The 19,472-nt window shown below is 44.9% G+C and overlaps 1 protein-coding gene across 1 annotated transcript in view; it reads right to left on the bottom strand.

Moving 5' to 3' along the window:
• LOC145408404 (neurotrypsin-like) overlaps positions 1 to 19,472 on the bottom strand; it is a 23,924-nt gene extending 4,452 nt beyond the window's left edge. Inside the window, exons 1-10 of the mRNA XM_080279132.1 lie at positions 19,410 to 19,472; positions 18,388 to 18,450; positions 16,622 to 16,760; positions 16,181 to 16,238; positions 14,855 to 15,077; positions 12,049 to 12,165; positions 8,736 to 8,938; positions 1,659 to 1,916; positions 1,215 to 1,380; positions 1 to 134 (exon numbers count right to left, since the gene is read on the bottom strand). The exon at positions 1 to 134 is cut by the window's left edge and continues 22 nt beyond it. Coding sequence (XP_080135258.1) covers positions 1 to 134; positions 1,215 to 1,380; positions 1,659 to 1,916; positions 8,736 to 8,938; positions 12,049 to 12,165; positions 14,855 to 15,077; positions 16,181 to 16,238; positions 16,622 to 16,760; positions 18,388 to 18,450; positions 19,410 to 19,472 — 1,424 coding nt within the window. The remainder of the gene's footprint in view (positions 135 to 1,214; positions 1,381 to 1,658; positions 1,917 to 8,735; positions 8,939 to 12,048; positions 12,166 to 14,854; positions 15,078 to 16,180; positions 16,239 to 16,621; positions 16,761 to 18,387; positions 18,451 to 19,409) is intronic.

Here is a 19,472-nt window from a genome sequence, read left to right as displayed (position 1 = left end):
TCGTTGTTATAATTTCCAACTCTCACTATAAAATCCTGCTTCAGTCTTCCCTCCAAGCAGTCAGCCGCCGTCAACACGTAGTCAGCCGAGATTATGGTTCCCCCGCAGCGTAGTTGGAATATGGTGGGGTTGTCCTGGAATAGTGGTAGTTGTGGTAGAGGGTGGTATGGTGGTTGTTCCCTAGGCAGTCTGGCCGAACAGCCCCGGTATGGTGGTGGTTGTGGTAGGGGGTGGTATGGTGATAGTTGTGGTTGGGGGATGGTGGTAGATGTGATGGGGAATGGGATGTTGGTGGTAGTTGTGGTAGGGGGATGGGTGAGTTGGCAGTGGTTGTGGTAGGGGGATGGGATGGGATGGTGGTGGTTGTGGTGGGGAGCTGGTGGTAGGTGTGGTGCTGGTGGTGGGGGATGGATGAGTTGGTAGTGGTTGTGGTAGGGGGATGGGTGAGTTGGTAGTGGTTGTGGTAGGGCGATGGGATGGGATGGTGGTGGTTGTGGTGGGAAGTTAGTGGTAGGTGTGGTACAGGTGGTGGGGGATGGGTGAGTTGGTAGTGGTTGTGGTAGGGGGATGGGATGGTGGTGGTTGTGGATGGATGGGATGGTGGTTGTGGTAGAGGGATGGATGAGTTGGTAGTGGTTGTGGTAGAGGATGGTATGGTGGTAGTTGTGGTGGAGGGATGGGATGGTGGTATTTGTGGTGGAGGGATGGATTGGTGGTAGTTGTGGTGGAGGGATGGGATGTGGTGGTTGTGGTGGGGAGCTGGTGGTAGGTGTGGTGCTGGTGGATGGGTGAGTTGGTAGTGGTTGTGGTAGGGGGATGGGATGGTGGTGGTTGTGGTAGGGGGATGGATGAGTTGGTAGTTGTTGTGGTAGGGGGATGGGATGGTGGTGGTAGTTGTAGTGTGGTAACCGATATTCATTGTAATTATTTATAGACTCTGTTAGGTTGGGTAGAGGTGGGTCGCGTTAGGCTGGGCTAGGAAAGGTTAGGTTGAGTTAGATTCAGTTAGGCAGGATTGGGTCGGGTTAGGCTTGATCGTTAGGTTGGAATAGGTTAGTTTAGGTTTCGTTAGGTTAGGTTAGACTGAGTTTGACTAGGTTAGGTAGGGTCGTGTTAGGTTAGGTTAGATTGAAATGACTAGGTTAGGTCGGGTGGGGTTAGGTTAGGCTAGGTTAAGTTAGGTCAAGTTAAGTCACATTAGATCCACTACTCACTCTGGCTCTAACCCGTACGTCAGCAGTCCAAGGATTAGCGAATCTGTTAGGAAGGGAGCCGCCCCGAACCTTGGCCAGCGAGGTTAGGAACTGGTTGACCGCTTCTGTAGGGCGACCACAGTCCTCTGGCACCACCCTACTCAGTAACGTGTCCACCTCGCCCGATCTGGAGAGAGAGAGAGAGAGAGTAGATTTAACACTTGTACTACACTAATGCTGGTTAGGTTAAAGTACATTGGATAAATCACCTTTTGTTTATGTTTATTTTATTATTTATGTATTCTTTATTTATTCCCCGAACTACTTCGCTTTGCAACTCGCTTCCCCAGAAGAGTGTCCCCCAACCTTCAACAAACAGCTGTTCAAGTTCAACTCATAGATTTTTATGAATGGAGGACAACCTAGTACAGTATTTAACTAGACCTTGCCGGAGAGTAACCCCACCTGAGGGTTATCCTCGCCTGTGAGCAGCCCCTCCTGGGACCGTCCCCCACTTGAGGGTGATCCTTGTCTGTGGCCAGCCCCTCTTGGGTGCCTGAAAGTATCCCCCACCTGAGGCTTACCCTCCCCTGTGGGTAGCCCCTCCTGGGATCCTGAGCGTAGTCCTCCCCCTGAGGGTTCCCCTCCCCTGTGCGTAGCCCCTCCTGGGATCCTGAGCGTAGTCCCCCCCTGAGGGTTCCCCCTCCCGTGTGGGTAGCCCCCCTGGGAGCAACCCTCACCTGGGGTAGCCCCCAGTTGAAGGCTCCTCACTCCCACCTGTGAGTAGCCCCCACCTAGGGGATTGCACTCCTTACAAATATACCCTTCTTAAAGTTTCTACTTAAGAAAGAACTACCTTCTAGTATAGGAATAGTTCTCTTATAAGTAAACTTATAAGAGAACTATTCCTATACTAGAGAAAGCTAGTTCTCTAGGGTTATTATACCACCTTTACATAGCGTGCTAGATTTATTAACTTTACCTGCACACCTGGTTCAACCTTAAGATGCCTTGCCATCCCACCAGTCCACACACCACTCCTATCAGCGGATTTCAGTCACTATCAGTCAGATTTTTCAAGAAATTTAAATAATCAACAGTCACAATACAAATTCGTATTTGTGCATCAGTACAATTACTAACAGTACAACGAATGTCTGCACAAATCAACACACAGAGAGAACGAGGCACGCTACAACCAGGGTAAGCTAACTAAAAAAAATAGCTTCTCTATTCCAGAGCCTTCTGTATTCTCAACTTGATATTTTTTGAACAAAGATGAACAGACGAAGAAAACACTAACTGAATCAAAAAATAGTCCATACACCAAGTTATAGGTGTCCTCCATTCATAAAAATCTTAACATTTGGACTTCAACGGCTGTAGGTTGAAGTTTGGGGGGAAACTATTCTGAGGAAGCGAGTTGCAAAGAGAAGCAGCTCAGGAATAGAGGAGTTCTGACTGTAAATATAGTCCATCCATCCATCCATCATCCAATCCTACATTGCCCCATGAGGAGCGTAGGAGCCCGCGACTAGGCAGTTGGTCCCGACATTTAAGATGAGAGTGACCAGCCTCACTCATCCCTGAGTGGCATTACGTGAGCAATCAACCCCAACCATTCCTTGGATATAAACCTTCACCGGCTCAATCCGATTGGAGTGCAATAATTACCCACTAAACCACCAGGCGCCAAAATTTGGTTATATGGTTACCACCCAGCGTAGTAAATGGTTTCCTGGTGTTCAGGAAACCATTTGGCTTGTCACTCAGTGTAGAGTCGCCCACAGGCAGAAGGACGAGGAAAGAATGAAGGAAAGAAAGACAGAAGAGGGAGTGTATAGTCACCCGTAGGCAGAAGGACAAGGAAAGAATGAAGGAAAGAAAGACAGAAGAGGATGGAAGGAAAGAAGGATGGAGGAGAGGAAAGGGCAGACACCCAACAGGAGCACTACATTGAGTGAGTGGATGGTGAGCGCCTTAATATCATCCTAATAACGGTGATTTATCTATCGTACTTTAATCTATCCTGGCAATAGACAGATAATGATAAGTGAAATGATTGATTTAGGGAAAGAATAATTATTGGATTATTGGTTTGAGGAAAGAATAACACCGTATATGCAATGATTGGTTGAGGGAAAGACTAATATATGCAATGATTAGTTTGGGGAAGGTCAATAATATGCAACAATTGGTTTAGGGAAAGTTTGAATATCAGGATCTTTCTCCTCACGTCATCAATTTACTAATACATCCATGGTGCTCATTAGCGATTTAAATAATGTAGGATAATTGTTACAGCTAGACAGTCTCTCTCTCTCTCTCTCTCTGTCTGCTGTGTACGTAATCTGTATACCTTTACAACAATAGTCTCTCTCTCTCTCTCAACCACTAGGACGAGCAATGGGAACAAGTTACCAAATCTCGCGCCACGTAAAAGTATCCAAACTATAAAATTCTCTCTCTCTCATTACCAGTTTTTCTTCATGCAATCAAAATCAAAATGTTACAGATTTTTATGAATGGAGGACACCTGTGACTTGGTGTATGGGCGTTTTTTTTTCTTTTTTTTACTGTTTTTTCTTCGTCAATTCATCTTCTGTTAAAAAAATATCAAGTTATCGATGCAGAAGGCGTTGGAATAAAGTAGGAGCCTTTTTTTTTTATGGTTTACCCTGGTTGTAGCGTGCCTCGTTCTCTCTGTGTGTGTTGATTTGTGTAGACATTCGTTGTACTGTTAGTAATTGTACTGATGCACAAATACGAATTTGTATTGTGACTGTTGATTATTTAAATTTCTTGAGAAATCTGACTGATAGTGACTGAAATCCTGTGATAGGAGTGGTGTGTGGACTGGTGGGATGGCAAGGCATCTTAAGGTTGAACCAGGTGTGCAGGTAAAGTTAATAAATCTAACACGCTATATAAAGGTGGTATAATAACCCTAGAGAACTAGCTTCCTCTAGTATAGGAATAGTTCTCTTATAAGTTTACTTATAAGAGAACTATTCCTATACTAGAAGGTAGTTCTTTCTTAAGTAGAAACTTTAAGAAGGGTTTATTTGTAAGGAGTGCAATCCCCTAGGTGGGGGGCTACTCACAGGTGGGAGTGAGGAGCCTTCAACTGGGGGCTACCCCAGGTGAGGGTTGCTCCCAGGGGGGCTACCCACACTGGAGGGGAACCCTCACGGGAGGGGGGGGACTACTCTCAGGATTCCAGGAGGGGCTACCCACACTGGAGGGGAACCCTCACGGGAGGGGGGGACTACTCTCAGGATGCCAGGAAGGGCTATACCCACAGGCAAGGATAACCTGGTGGGAGATGCTTTCAGGCACCCAGGAGGGGCTAGCCACAGACAAGAATCACGAAGTGGGGGCCGCTACCCACAGGCGAGGATAACCCTTGGGTGGTGGCTAGTCTCCGACAGGGTCTAGTGAGATACTCTTCTAGGTTTGATCATTTCTGGCTAAAAATAAGACCATTACGCGCATGATGTCGCTTGGTACCTGAACGCACCCCCCGCCCCAGGTGTGTTCAGGTACCGCCTTATTTGACGTCACTTGGTAGGCCTACACTAGCTGTGTGTGCTGCTCGAGTAGGGTTGTTAAGGTCAGTTGTATCTAGACACCGCTTGCGTGAAGTTCCTGAGCTCTTGCTGACTGCCCGCTACAAAAGTAACGCACCGGTACGCTTTGTATGATGGTTTTATGATTTTATTAATAACATGAATTCAAAGTGGTTATGAGAGACAAGTTTATAGTTTGGTTACTTTGAGATGGTGCGAGATTTGGAAATTTGTTTGCCTTGCCCGATCTGATCTAGTGGTTGAGAGAGAGAGAGAGACTTTCTACCTGTAACAGTTATACAGAACTAATTATACCGCCAATGAGTATGTAGGTGGCAGGTGGTAGATGGTGGTAGGTTATTAACCCCTGGGGATGAAGTAAGGACCAGATGGAGATAATATTTTGAAAGCCTGATAAATGGGAATAGAGAGAGCAGAGCGGCTGTAAACATGATTGGTTTTGGGGGTGTGCAGAGAAAGAATGCAGTGCCAGGAGACGTGACGCTCGCACAGGTGAAGAGTGCTGTGATGCGGCTGAAAAATGGGAAAGCAACTGGGTTTGATGAGGTGTATGCATAGATGCTTAAGTTTAGTGGAGAGTGTGGAATGAATTGCTTGGTGGAGACATGTAAGAAGGCACAGATGAGTGAAACTGTGCCGGCAGAGTGGAAAAAGGCTGTGATTGTACCCCTGTATAAAATAAAGGTGAGAGAAGTGAGTACAGGAATTATCGTGAAATAAGTTTATTGAGTGTGGTAGGGAAGGCATATGGAAGAATTATTATAGAGAAAGTGAAAAGAGGTATCGGAAGTCCTAGTGAGTGATGAACAGGGTGGCTTTAGGAGTGGCAGAGGATGTGTGGATCAAATATTTGCTGTGAGACAGCAGAGAAGGTTTGTGAGAAGGACCATAGTGGATGTGTGGATCAAATAATTATTTGCAGTGAGACAGATAGCAGAGAAGGCTTGTGAGAAGGACCATAAGGTGTTTATGGCATTCATGGATCTGGAAAAAAGCATATGACAAAGTGGACAGAGAAGGATTGTGGAAAGTTTTGCGCATGTACGGTGTAGATGGTAAGCTGCTAGATGCCGTCAAGAGTTTTTATGATGGTAGTGAAGCATGTGTATGGGTTAATGGGCATCTAAGTGAATGGTTCACGATTGGTGTAGGGGTGCGACAAGGTTGTGTGATGTCCCCATGGTTGTTCAATATATATATGGATGGGGTGATGAGAGAAGTAAAAACACGAGTAATGGAGAGAGGGATGGCATTGGTAATGAATAGTGATGGATGTAATATCTCAAAATTGTTGTATGCTGATGATGCAGTACTGATTGCAATTACCGGACAATTACTTCGTAGGCTAGTGCAGCGTTTTGCTTTGTCTGTGAGCGTCGTGCCTTGAGAGTAAATGTAGAAAAGAGTAAAGTGATGGTTATTGAGAGAGAAGGTGACTCCCAGTGCGATGTTACAGTGAATGGAGAGAGACTGGAATTGGTGAGAGTTCAAATACTTGGGTACAGTGATAGAAAAGAGGGGAAAATGTGCAAACGAAGTTGAAAGAGTGACACAAGGAAGAAAAGTAGCTGGTGCAATGAAGGCCTTGATAAGAAACAGAGGCTTGAGTGTTGCAGCTGCATGAGGTTTACATGAGTGCCAGCTTTAACAGATGGATGTGAGACTATGGTGTGGCATGAAAATGAAAAGTCAAGAGTAAGAGCAATGGAGATGGGACTGCTGAGGAATATGTGTGGAGCAGAGAGGGTGGATAGGATACGAAATAATGTGATTCGTGAAAGATGCGGAGTAAGGAAGTCGGTGGACACCAGAATCGAAGAGAGTGTACTGGGATGGTAAGGTCATGTGGAGAGAATAGAAAACAATAAAGTGGTGAAAAATGTATATCTGAGCGAATCTGAAGGAGGGAGGAGGCGAGGTAGGCCATGGAGAAAGTGGAGAGATATGGTGGATGAGAATGTGAGGAAGAGATGTTTGCAAGTCGGTGAAGCTAAGGAATTGACAAGAGATCGAGCTGGCTGGATGAATGTTGTGAGAAGTACATGATCAGGGATTTGGCACCCCTTTTTAACGTGGCAGCGTCCGGATTGACTCTATCGGATACGTTTGTGTGAAGCAACAGAATGTGGTGAATGTTTTTAATGTACCCGATAGAGCCAGGATTCCGGGAGCTTGAATGATGAGTGAATGGAAGCGTGGCCCATTTGACTGGGCATAATTGGGCTGCCTGGACATTGCTACTCCTCACCCTGCCCTTGGGTGGGAAAGGAGGTCCGGATGATGATGGTGATGATGCTGATGAGGAGGTGGAGGAGGACGAGTACCGTACCAGAGAAGCATGGTAACATATTACGGACGTGGGGAGGAAGATGCTGATATTCAAACTTTCCCTAAACCAGTCACTGCATATTCGGCATTATTCTTTCCCAAAGCCAATCATTGCATACGGTATATCATTCTTTCCCTAAACCAGTCATTGCATATATTATTCTTTCCCTAAACCAATCATTTCACTTATTATTATCAGTCTATTGCCAGGATAGATTTAAGTACGATAGATAAACCACTCTTACTGGGATGGTATTAAGTATTTACTATAATTACAATCAGAACTTCTTTGTTCCTGAGCTGCGTCTCTTTGCAACTCGCTTCCTCAGAATAGTTTCCCCCCAAACTTCAACCTACAGCCGTTGAAGTCCAAATGTTAAGATTTTTATGAATGGAGGACACCTGTAACTTGGTGTATGGACTATTTTTTGATTCAGTTAGTGTTTTCTTCGTCTGTTCATCTTTGTTCAAAAAATATCAAGTTGAGAATACAGAAGGCTCTGGAATAGAGAAGCTATTTTTTTTAGTTAGCTTACCCTGGTTGTAGCGTGCCTCGTTCTCTCTGTGTGTTGATTTGTGCAGACATTCATTGTACTGTTAGTAATTGTATTGATGCACAAATACGAATTTGTATTGTGACTGTTGATTATTTAAATTTCTTGAGAAATCTGACTGATAGTAACTGAAATCCGGTGATAGGAGTGGTGTGTGGACTGGTGGGATGGCAAGGCATCTTAAGGTTGAACCAGGTGTGCAGGTAAAGTTAATAAATCTAACACGCTATATAAAGGTGGTATAATAACCCTAGAGAACTAGCTTCCTCTAGTATAGGAATAGTTCTCTTATAAGTTTACTTATAAGAGAACTATTCCTATACTAGAAGGTAGTTCTTTCTTAAGTAGAAACTTTAAGAAGGGTTTATTTGTAAGGAGTGGAATCCCCTAGGTGGGGGGCTACTCACAGGTGGGAGTGAGGAGCCTTCAACTGGGGGCTACCCCAGGTGAGGGTTGCTCCCAGGGAGGCTACCCACACGGGAGGGTAACCCTCAGGGGGGGACTACTTTCAGGATCCCAGGAGGGACTACCCACACGGGAGGGTAACCCTCAGGGGGGGACTACTTTTAGGATCCAAGGAGGGGCTACCCACACTGGAGGGGAGTCCTCAGGGGGGGACTACTCTCAGGATCCCAGGAGGGGCTACCTACAGGGGAGGATAGCCCTTGGGTGGGGGATACATTCGGGCACCCTGAAGGGGCTAGTCAGAGGGAAGGGTGGTAACACTCCCTGGAGAATTATTTATTTGCCTGAAATTACTTGTTCTCATAGAAGGGTTGGTACTTCATCATTGAGGGAGTGAATACCTTCAGGGGGTTAACTCCCAGAGCGTGTCAACGCCCAGGTGGGGGTTACCCACAGGTGAAGGTGAGACTACCTACAAAGGAAGGTAACTCCCAGGTGAGGACCGTTCAGAGGTCGTTGCCCATGAGTCGGGACTGCCCACAAAGCAAAGTAACCCTTGGGTGGGGGATATTAGAAGGTCGGGGCTATTCGCAAGTGATGGGTTACCCCAGGAGGGGCATAGGGAAGGGCGTGCTGGTGTGGACACCCCATACAGTTAACCTTACCTGTTCGAGCACATGACTCCAGCGATGGTGCTGTGGGTGCAGGTGTGGTTGTGTGGGATGATCATACAGTCCTGTAGATTGTCCTCGGTGCTATAGCAGTCCAGGGACAGTCGCAGCAGCGGCAGGCTTGGGGAGGACGAGCCAAAGTGGGAGTTACGGTACGGTATGGCGTCCCCTGTGTAGCCTAGCTGACGACACACCACCTGGGGAATGCCGATGTATTAGTGAATGAGCCAGTGTTTGATTTCGGAATGAGGTGGGTTTTGATAGTTGTTAATGTCTCTAAGAAAGGCGCCAAAACAGATGTCAGTATAACAGGTGTTGGATGCAAGAGTGTGGAGAGGGTGGGGAAGTGGAATCTCGGACCATCACTTTGTGATGGCCAAGATAAGGCTGCAAAGAAATTGGGTGAAGAGACGAAACGAAAGACAGGAGGAGACAGCTCCTGTGAGAAGAGTGGAGAAGTTGCAAGATAGGGAGAAAATGGCAGAGTATAAGAGCACAGTGGAAGAAAGATTGGGAAGGTATGAGTTAGAGTAGATGGAAGGAGTGGAAGATGTATGTAAGATATTCACAGAAGAGATAGGCGCAGCGTGCGAGGTGGTTTGTGGAGTGAGGATATGCAGGGGTGTGCAAAGACAGCATGGTGGAATGATGAGGTGAAACGAGCTGTGGATCAAAAGAAGAAGGCATACGGTATAGTGAATTGCTAGCGAATGGAGGTAAGGGAGAAGATGAGAGAGAGAAGAGAAAGGTATATGTGAGCAGGAGAAGTGAGGTGAAGATATTGGTGAAGGAGAGTAAGAAGAAAGTGGATGAAGAGTTTGGGAGGAATCTGAGTGTAAAATGGAGGGAGAGTAAGAAATTGCTTTGGAAGGAGGTAAAGAAAGTAAGACAGTGTGAAAGGGGAAATAGTAGGTGAGTGAAAGATGGGAATAATAGATTGTTGGTGGAGAAGAAAGAGAAATTGAGGAGATGGAAGGAGCACTTTGAGGATTTGTTGGATGTAGAGAGTGAGAGCAGTGCGAGTATAAGTGGTTGGGGAATGGCTGGGATGAGAGGAGGGAGGAAGAGATCAGTAGGGCGGAAGTAGTGGAAGAAAATCAGGTATAATTGTTTACACAAAGGAAAAAGGGAGAGAGAAGTATGTGGTAACCATTGGCGTATTTGCCTTCTAGTGTGACTGGAAAACTATATGGTAGAATACTCATTGATAGGGTTAGGCATATAACAGAGAAGATAATTGGGGAAGAACAAGGGGGATTTAGGAAGGGAAAAGAGTGTGTATATCAGATATTTGTTCTAAGAAGTTTAGTGGAGAAGTATCTAGAGAAGGGAAAGAAAGTGTATGCTGCCTTCATGGACTTGGTGAAAGCATATGACAGAGTAGATAGGCAAGGTATGTGGAAGGTATTAAGAATATATGGAGTGGAGGGGAAATTGTTGAGTGCTGTGAAGATAATGTACGAAGGAGCTAGGACTACGGTGCGAGTGGATGGTGAGGTGAATTCTTTGATCTAATTGTGGGACTGAAACAAGAGATGTGTGATGTCTCCATGGCTGTTTAATTTATACATGGATGGAGTTGTAAAGGAGGTGCAAGGTAGGGCAGTGGATGTGGGGGTGGCTGTAATGAATGAGGGTGAGATGTGGAAGATTCCGGTGTTGCTGTTTGCTGATGATACAGTATTGTTGAGTGAAGATGAATGAGAGTTGCAAGGTTTGGTGAATGAATTTGGGACAGTGTGTAGGAAGAGGAATCTGAAAGTTAATGTAAACAGGAGTAAAGTTATGGTGTTTGAGAGGAATGAAGTCACAGAGTGTGCAGTGAGGTTGGATGGTGAGGATATGGAGAATGTGAGTGCATTCAAGTACTTGGGTAGTGTGATGAGTAAGGATGGAAGTTTTGGGGATGAAATGCTTGAAAGGGTACAGCAGGGAAGGAAGGTTGTTGGTTCACTGAAAGCGGTGATGAGAAATAGGGAGGTGAGTATGGAAGTTAAGTCACTGCATGATAGTATTGTGATCCCTACCCTGACGTATGGAAGCGTGGCATGGACCATGCTAGAGAGGAACAAGTCAAGGGTGAGAGCAGTGGAAATGAGTTACTTGAGAGGAGCATGTGGAGTGACACGGAGGGACAGGTTGAATGAAGAAGTGAAGGAACGTTGCGGGGTGGATGTGGATGTGGTCGAGAAAATTAGGAGAAATATACTGAGGTGGTTTGGACATGTGGAGAGAATGGAGACTGAAAGACTGACTAAGAGGGTGTATGTAGGTGGAGGGAGGGAGAGGGAGGGGAAGAAAGAGGATGAGGTGAAGGGATGGAGTTGAGTGGTAGATGAGGGAGGGGGGAATGAGTTGGGGGGAGGGCAGTCAAATGCTGGGTGACAGCGACTTGGAGGCGTTTTGTCTGCAGCCACCCTTTGCGGGCTTAGGGCGTCGGGCTATAGATAGATAGATAACCCAAGTGGTGACATTCCACTTTTGAAATAATTTATATAAGTCAATAGGCCAGTGTTTTGGTAATTGTTAGTGTAAGTAGGTAGTGTTTGTGTAAGTAGGTAGTGTGATATATACAGATAATTATATACATGGAAAGGTAGATAATTTGTAGGAAGGACACATATTGTTGGATGGGATCTTAGGAGTTAACAATGCGATATTTTGTCTCCTGTACCGCATCAATGAGTTAATTGATGACTTACCGCCTCTGAAATTAAGCTGTATTTTTAGGCAAGATAGTATTCCACAGCGATTGGCTCACGTACCCTGTATAAATAACTGATGTAGATATATATGTACAAAATGGGCAAGCAGATCTGTAGGCACAAAGTTAAGGACTGATTTGGCTTTTTTTGGATGAGATGGAGGGATAGAGTGGAGAGGTATATGAGAGAGGGGGGTGTGAGCCGGGAGCAGGGCAGTGAAATGGCGGAGGACAGGGCGACATGGAAGCGATTTGTTTATGGCCACCCCTTATGGGATTAGGGCGTCTGGCAATAGATAAAAAGATAGAGAAATTTGAAGTTGGCTGCTGGTAACTCAAAAGGTCTCAACTCTTACTCTGAATATTTAAACAATGGGGGTTCGTATCCCTTTTTTCTGCCCTGGATTTCACTGACGCAGAGCTACTTAATATTAGCCATTTTTTTAAAGGTAATGAAATGAGCTTAATCATCATGAATATCGAAATTATAGAGAAGAGGCGAACAACGTGTGAATCGAAATTAAATTGTTATATAGAGGAAAAAGGATTATACAAAATAAAGATTGGAGAGAGAGAGAGAGAGAGAGTTATTATATTTTTTACCTTAGCATCATAGTCGTCGAATCCGGTATCACAGACTGCCATCCACTGCCCTCCCACCCTCACCTCCACCTCTCCTTCTCCACCCTGCCTGCCTCCACTCAGACGCACCTCCACGCCCTGTACGAGAGAAAGTTACATAGACCTGACAGACCGTGGGCATGGGACCTTCCTGCTGGCGTCGATTTTCGTTCAACACATTATTTTTTTCAGTAGCAGGGCTATTAATAATTCTGTAAGTTCTGTTCTGAATTTTGTCTAGTTGTTTAAGTGCAATCTCTCCTCATCCATCCACAAGGGTGAGCAATATTCTAGCTGAGAGCGCACATGACTCTTGTAAACTGTAGCTAACTGGTCGTCAGTGATGAAGCTACGAACTCTGTCTAATAATTAAAGTTTCTCTTGGGCGATTTTAGCAAGTGATCTGACATGAGAGGTCCAGCTGAGGGCATTGTTAAGTGAAACACCGAGAATTTAAATACTTTTGGAGATAGGAATATTAATAGCATTGAAGTTAGTATAGGAATCTGGCAAAACTGTCCATTAGTAAAATGTATATATTTGGTTTTACTAGCATTAAATGAGACAAGGTTATTTTGTCCTCATTCAGTGATCCTAAATAAGTCTTGATTTAAGGAAATGGCTGTACTGCATTGTGAGGTGGAGATATTAAACTTTGTCAATGGGTGTTTAAGAGTGAATGAACCGTGAAGTGTTGAGTCATTTGCATTTGAGTGGATGGGATTATGGGTGACAGATAAGAGATCATTAATATGAATTAGGAATAGGGTTGAAAAGATTAGGAGAAATACACTGAGGTGGTTTGGACATGTGGAGAGAATGGAGAATGAAAGACTGACTAAGAGGGTGTATGTAGGTGAGGTGGAGGGAGGGAGAGGGAGGGGTAGACCGAGGATGAGGTGGAGGGATGGAGTTGAGAGGTATATGAGGGAGGGGGGGTGAGTTGGGGGGAGGGGAGTCAAATGGTGGGTGACAGAGTGACTTGGAGGCGTTTTGTCTGTGGCCACCCTTTGCGGGATTAGGGCGTCGGGCGATAGATAGATAGATAGAGATAGGAATAGGGTTGGAGCCGGAACTGATAATTTGTGGCACATCGGCAATAACTGAATGGAAATTGGAATATACATCATCTACTTGTACTCTTATCTTTCAGTCGCTGAGATATGAGGAAATCAGAGAAACAAAAGACGTCAGTCCACAGCAATGGAGTCCTGGGAGTTTGGATAGCAGGGAACGGTGCCACACTGTCAAAAGCTTTAGAAATGTCAAGGGTTACTGCATGAGTTTCTCCATGTTGGTCAGTTGACTGATGAATGGTGTGAGTCAGGCGATTAAGTATATCAGTGCTGGATCTTTCGTGGTGAAAATCATACTATGTGTCACTAATCAAGTTGTTGGATTCAAGATGTTTAGCTATGTGCCTATTCATTACAGTTTCAAATACATTACCAAGAGAAGATGTGGAAGCTATTGGTCTTTAATCAGAAGGGTCAGAGGAACCTCGTTTCTTCGGAATTGGGTGGATTGTGGCTTCTTTCCAAGAATTAGGGAATGAAGAAGTAGGTACACATAGTCTGAATGATTTAGCTAGAATAGAAGCAAGTTCTGGAGAGCACATTTTCAAAACAGTTGGAGGAATTCCATCTGGGCCTGGAGTTCTGTTGGTTTGTAAATTGTCTGGAATGGATTTTACGTAGCTAGTCTGTATTAGAGGAGCAATTTCGGGAGAGTCAAGTTCTAGTACAGGGACGTTCTGGCTGACATCCTCTGTGGGAGAATTTCTGACAAATGTACTGGGAAGGATATTCGCTTTACCACGCGGGTCATTTGTAATGTTACCGTCTGAAGATTTTAGTGGGGGAATGTGTGATGACTTGTTAAAGGTATTATTGAAAGAACTGAGAGTTGACCAGAATATTTATTGCTGCTTTTGCGTGGTGTCTAGCAATTTGATATTGACTGAGTGACTTTTGGGCCGTTGCTCTGGCACAGTTGCTGTCAGACCAGTTTGGGGAGTCCGATCTTTTAGTGAACTGTTGACTTGGTATGAATAATTCCATACCAGCTTGTATTAAGTCATTAATGTGGGGCTGGGTAAAATTGGTGTTACTGAGAAGAAAGACTATTACTGCTACTACTACTACTACTACCACTACTACTGCTACTACTACTACCACTGCTACTACCACTACTACTACCACTACTACTACTACTACTACTACTACTGCTACTACTACTACTACTGCTACTACTACTACTACTACTACACCTGACTGTAGCAGAAGACTCCCACATCCTCCTCGTGTGTGCAGTCATTCACCCCCCACTCAGCGGACCAGCACTGTCCTAAGTTCTCTTCCTCCCGTGTGCATCTCATCTCCGACCCCCACACTGGCACCCTTTCCACCCGCCAGGTCACATCTTGGGACCCCTCGGCTAGTACTCGTATCCACCAGCTGTCTCTCTCACCCACACTTCTGCACACCACCTGGGAGATAGATAGGTAGATAGACAGGTAGACAAATAATTATCCGTCAATTTATTTTTGCATACCACCTGGAGAGATACAGTAGATAGGTAGATTGATTGATTTATAGAGTAATCGATTGTTTGATGGATAGGTAGATAGATAGAATAATCCATGTATATCAGTCCAGATAGAGTACAGATAGAATTTGGCTCTCATTTGTATTTTTTTTCTTGCTCGGAAGGAACGGTTTTCGGGCTCCTGGCCTTTGGTTCCTTCTTCCATGCATTAAAAAAATAAAAAAGATACAGCTTGCCTCACCTTAGCATCTCGAACATCAAACAGGTCATCACACACCGTCCCCCACTCTCCCAATCTCTTCACAAACACAGCTCCTAGTAAGGCGCCTGGCGTGTCACCCAAAACCCCACTCTTCTCCCTTACGTCGTGGCTGCCCAGATTCGTGCCTTGTGAGAGCGTCGCGTGCTTACTAACCTTCGTCACCCCCACGTCATGACACAGCTCTGGATTTTCGTCGCTTACACTGAAAAATATATGGAAAAAAAAAAAAAGGGAGATTTTATTTTTGAGGAGGGGGGGGTGAAGGGAAATATATGGGGGGGAAATTTTTGCTTTTGGGGGGAGTGGGTCATTTTTCATTTTTTTTTTCATTCCTGACCGTAAAAGATGAAACATTATATTAAGGAAAGATTATTGTTTTTTACTGATTTTTTTTATGTGGCCAGGAAAGATGAAGGAGAGGACTAAAAAAAAAGAAAAAAAAAATGAAATGATGCATGAACATCCGTATTATCTGTGTTTGATTTTATCGTTAATTTTTCGCCTTGCATTATGAATGAGAGAGAGAGAGAGAGAGAGAGAGAGAGAGAGATGTAAACTAAAAAAAATCGTCACCTTGTACTTAAAGAGAGAGAGAGAGAGAGAGAGAGAGAGAGAGAGACATAGAGGAGATAGGTAGATAGAAACAGATAGAGGAGAGATAAGTAGACAGATAGATAGAAAAATAGATATAGACAGACAGACAGATAGATAGAAAAATAGATATAGACAGACAGACAGATAGATAAACAGATAGATAGATACCCACCTCAAACCAGGACAATCAGAATTAGAGTCACACACTTTGGTACGTGGGATGCAGGCTGTGGTGAATGAGTCGCTGCAGGGAAAGTGATACGGAGGGCACACGGGGCTCGATTCACGGTCACACACAACACCCGCCACCTGGAGAGAGAGAGAGAGAGAGAGAGAGAGAGAGAGAGAGAGATGGGGGGAGGTGGTGAGGCAATAAAAGTGAAGAAGTTTGTTGAGAGAGAGAGAGAGAGAGAGAGAGGAACAAAGTATAAAATCTTCATCTTACCGAAAAAATAAGCAAATCATCATCATCATCATACCTATTTGCATAATACATAAGGAAATTTTTGACACAAGGAGAGAGAGAGAGAGAGAGAGAAATTTACCTATTTTCCTACCTCAGTCCCACCACAGTTGGTAAAGCCCAACACGAGACAGTCCTCAAGTCTCTCATAGGTAATTGTGGTAGTTGTGGTAGTAGGGATGGTGGTAGCGTCGGTGATGTTGGTAGGTTGGGTGGTGGTTGTTGTGGTGGTAGATGTGGTGGTAGTTGTGGTGGTTGGTAGGGAACAGGAGGTCATCCCTACAAAATGCTTCTCCTTTTGCCATCCTGTAAAAAGAATAGTGTCTTATATATTTACGTTTGGTTATGGCAGAGTGGTGTTGTCAGAAATTCCTAACACAAAATGGAGGTTGGCCATATTCTCTCTCTCTCTCTCTCTCTCTCTCTCTCTCTCTCTCTGTATGGATGTATGTAGATAGATAGATAGATATTAGTCAGTCTATCTATCTATATCTGTTTTGTCTGTACTGTCTACAAACGTACATAGAGAGAGAGAGAGGGGAGGGAGACAGACAGATACAGAGAAGCAGAGACAGAGAGGAAAATCCACCTACCCTACTTTCCTCTTGTAGTAAATCTTGCGGCTGAATGGTTCCCCAGAGAGAAAGAGAGAGAGAGAGAGAGAGAGAGAGAGAGAGAGGTCCACCTACCCTGCCTGTGTCGTCCAAATGCCTGGTTTCTTGTAAATCTCGTGGCTGAAGGATACCCGAGTTGGCTGCATACTAAATCGGCCGCCTCGAAGCCAAACCCGTCGTCACACACGTAGCCCCACTGCCCGTCCACGAGTACCTGGTGATGAGGGGGTGGAGAGAGGGTGATGAGGGGTGGTGTGGGGGTGGTGATGAGGGGTGGTGGTGGTGTAAGGGTGAGGGGAGGTGTAGGTGTGGTTGTGGTGGTGAGGGGAGGTGTAGGGGTGGTGGTGAGGGTGAAGGGAGGTGTAGGGGTGGTGGTGAGGGTGAAGGGAGGTGTAGGGATGGTGGTGAGGGTGAAGGGAGGTGTAGCGGTGGTGGTGAGGGTGAGGGGAGGTGTAGGGGTGGTGGTGAGGGTGAAGGGAGGTGTAGGGGTGGTGGTGAGGGTGAAGGGAGGTGTAGGGATGGTGGTGGTGGTGAGGGGAGGTGTAGAGGTAGTGGTGGTGGTGAGAGGAGGTGTAGGGGTGGTGGTGGTGTTGAGAGGAGGTGTAGGGGTGGTGGTGGTGGTGAGAGGAGGTGTAGGGATGGTGGTGAGGGTGAAGGGAGGTGTAGGGATGGTGGTGAGGGTGAAGGGAGGTGTAGGGGTGGTGGTGAGGGTAGGTTTAGGGGTGTGGTTGTGGTGGTGGTGGTGAGGGGTGGTGTAGGGATGGTGAAGGTTACGGTGGTGATGGTGTTGATAATAATGATGATAGTGGTGGTGGTGGGGGTGATAGTGAAGGTAATAATAATAATAATAATAATAATAATAATAATAATGAGTAATAATAATATTAATGGTTGTTCAGTCTGTAGCCTATATGGATGGGGTTATCAAAGAGATACAAGGTAGGGCAGTGGGTGTTGGAGTGGCCCTAGTGAGAGAGGGCAGTGTTTGGAAACTTCCTGTAACCTACTGTTGTTTGCAGATGATACTGTGTTCAGTGAAGACGAAAGGAAGCTGCAAGGCTTGGTGAATGAGTTTGGGAGAGTATGTAAGAAACGGAATCAAAAGGTGAATATAGGGAAGAGTAAAGTTATGGTCTTCGAGAGAAGTGAAGTCAGTGAATGAGGTTGGATGAGGAGGAAATGGAAGATGTGAGTACGTTTAAGCACTTGGTTAGTGTGATGAGTAAGGATGGAAGTTTGGAGGGTGATGTGCTTGAAAGGGTACAACAGGGAAGAAGAGTTGCTGTTTCCTTGAAAGCAGTGATAAGAAACATGGAAGTGAGCATGGAAGTGAAAAAGTTACTACATGACAGAATTGTGATACCAACTCTAACGTATGGAAGTGAAGCTTGGACCTTGTTGGAGGGACAGAAGTCAAGAGTGAGAGCAATGGAAATGAGTTATTTGAGAGGAGCATGTGGAGTCACATGGAGAGACAGACTGACAAATGAGGATGTGAAGGAGCGTTGTGGTGTGGATGTGGATGTAATAGGAAGCGTTAGGAGAAACACACTGAGGTGATTTGGCCATGTTGAGAGAATGGAAAGTGAGAGACTGACGAGGAAAGTGTATATGAGTGAGGTGGAGGGGGGGGAGGGGGAGTTATTGGTGAAAGGTGGCATAATAAGACAACGCCACGACTCCACATCACTCCATAGCACTGCTTCGTGACTAGCAGCAGGAAGTTAATCTGTCTTTACAACTCAGCATTCAAGAAGGAGAGATGTCATTTTTAGGCCAAGTTAAAGTGAAAAGACTTTAGATATGTATCCCAAATGTGTCACAATGTTTCGTTCACTCACCTCCACGTTTCCCTCGTGTGGGCCAGTTCCGTCGGATAACCTCACTTCTCGCTCAGTCCGAACCTTTTTGGGAAGAGACGACGGAGTATGAAAAGAGAAATAATGGGAAATGCTACTACTTCTACTACTACTACTACTACTACAACAATAACTACTACTACTACTACTACTACTTCAACTGCTACTACTACTACTGCTACTACTACTACTTCTACTACTACTACTACTATTACTATTGTTATTATTTTTATTATTATTATTGTTATCATTATTATTATTTATTACCGTTGATGGCTCAGTCAGCATTATCAGAGCATCTCATTCATTATTAATTCATTTCCTTCATTATCAGCGTCTCATGCATCATTTATTAATTTTCTTCATTATCAGTGCCTCTCATTCATTATTTATTCGTTTCCTTCGTTATCAGTATTTGTCCTGCATCAGTCATTCATTTCCATCATTATCGTTCATTCATTTCCTTCGTTATCAGTATTGTCTGGCATCAGTTATTCATTTCCTTCATTATCTTTATCTGTCCTGCATCATTTATTAATTTCCTTCATTATTTTTGTCTGTCTCTCATCATTTATTTCTTTCATTATCTTTATCTGTCCCTCATCACTTATTCATTTCCTTCATTATCAGTGTCTAATGCATCACTTAATCATTTCCTTCTGTATCATTATCTGTCTTGCATCATTTATTCATTTCCTACTCCCACCGTGACACCCACGCCCACACCAGCAGACAGAGCCGTGCCTACAACAAACACGACACCTTCAGCGGAGTTTAGTGGAGTGATATTAAGAGACGAGCAAACGCCTTCACGTGGTGGCACCGCAATAACAGGGTGGCTCTACTGCCTGGTTACACAAGCCTCCTTCGGCTACTTCCCTATCCCCTGAAAGGAGGATTGTGGTCCGGGGAATGGAGGGGGGAGGGAGCTTGAGCCTTTAGTCCACCGGGGCACATTTCGGACGCAACAGCCAGACAAATAACAAAATCAGGAAGATACTGACCTCAAGACACACAGCAAGGAGCACTGCTGGGTAGAGGCCGTAGCGAAGTAAACACCAACGCAT

Source organism: Coenobita brevimanus, chromosome 77, assembly GCF_032717465.1.
Source record: "Coenobita brevimanus isolate Jiangsu-jjx chromosome 77, ASM3271746v2, whole genome shotgun sequence".
NCBI classification, from domain to species: Eukaryota; Metazoa; Arthropoda; class Malacostraca; order Decapoda; family Coenobitidae; genus Coenobita; species Coenobita brevimanus.
This window is presented reverse-complemented; position numbering and strand designations above follow the sequence as displayed.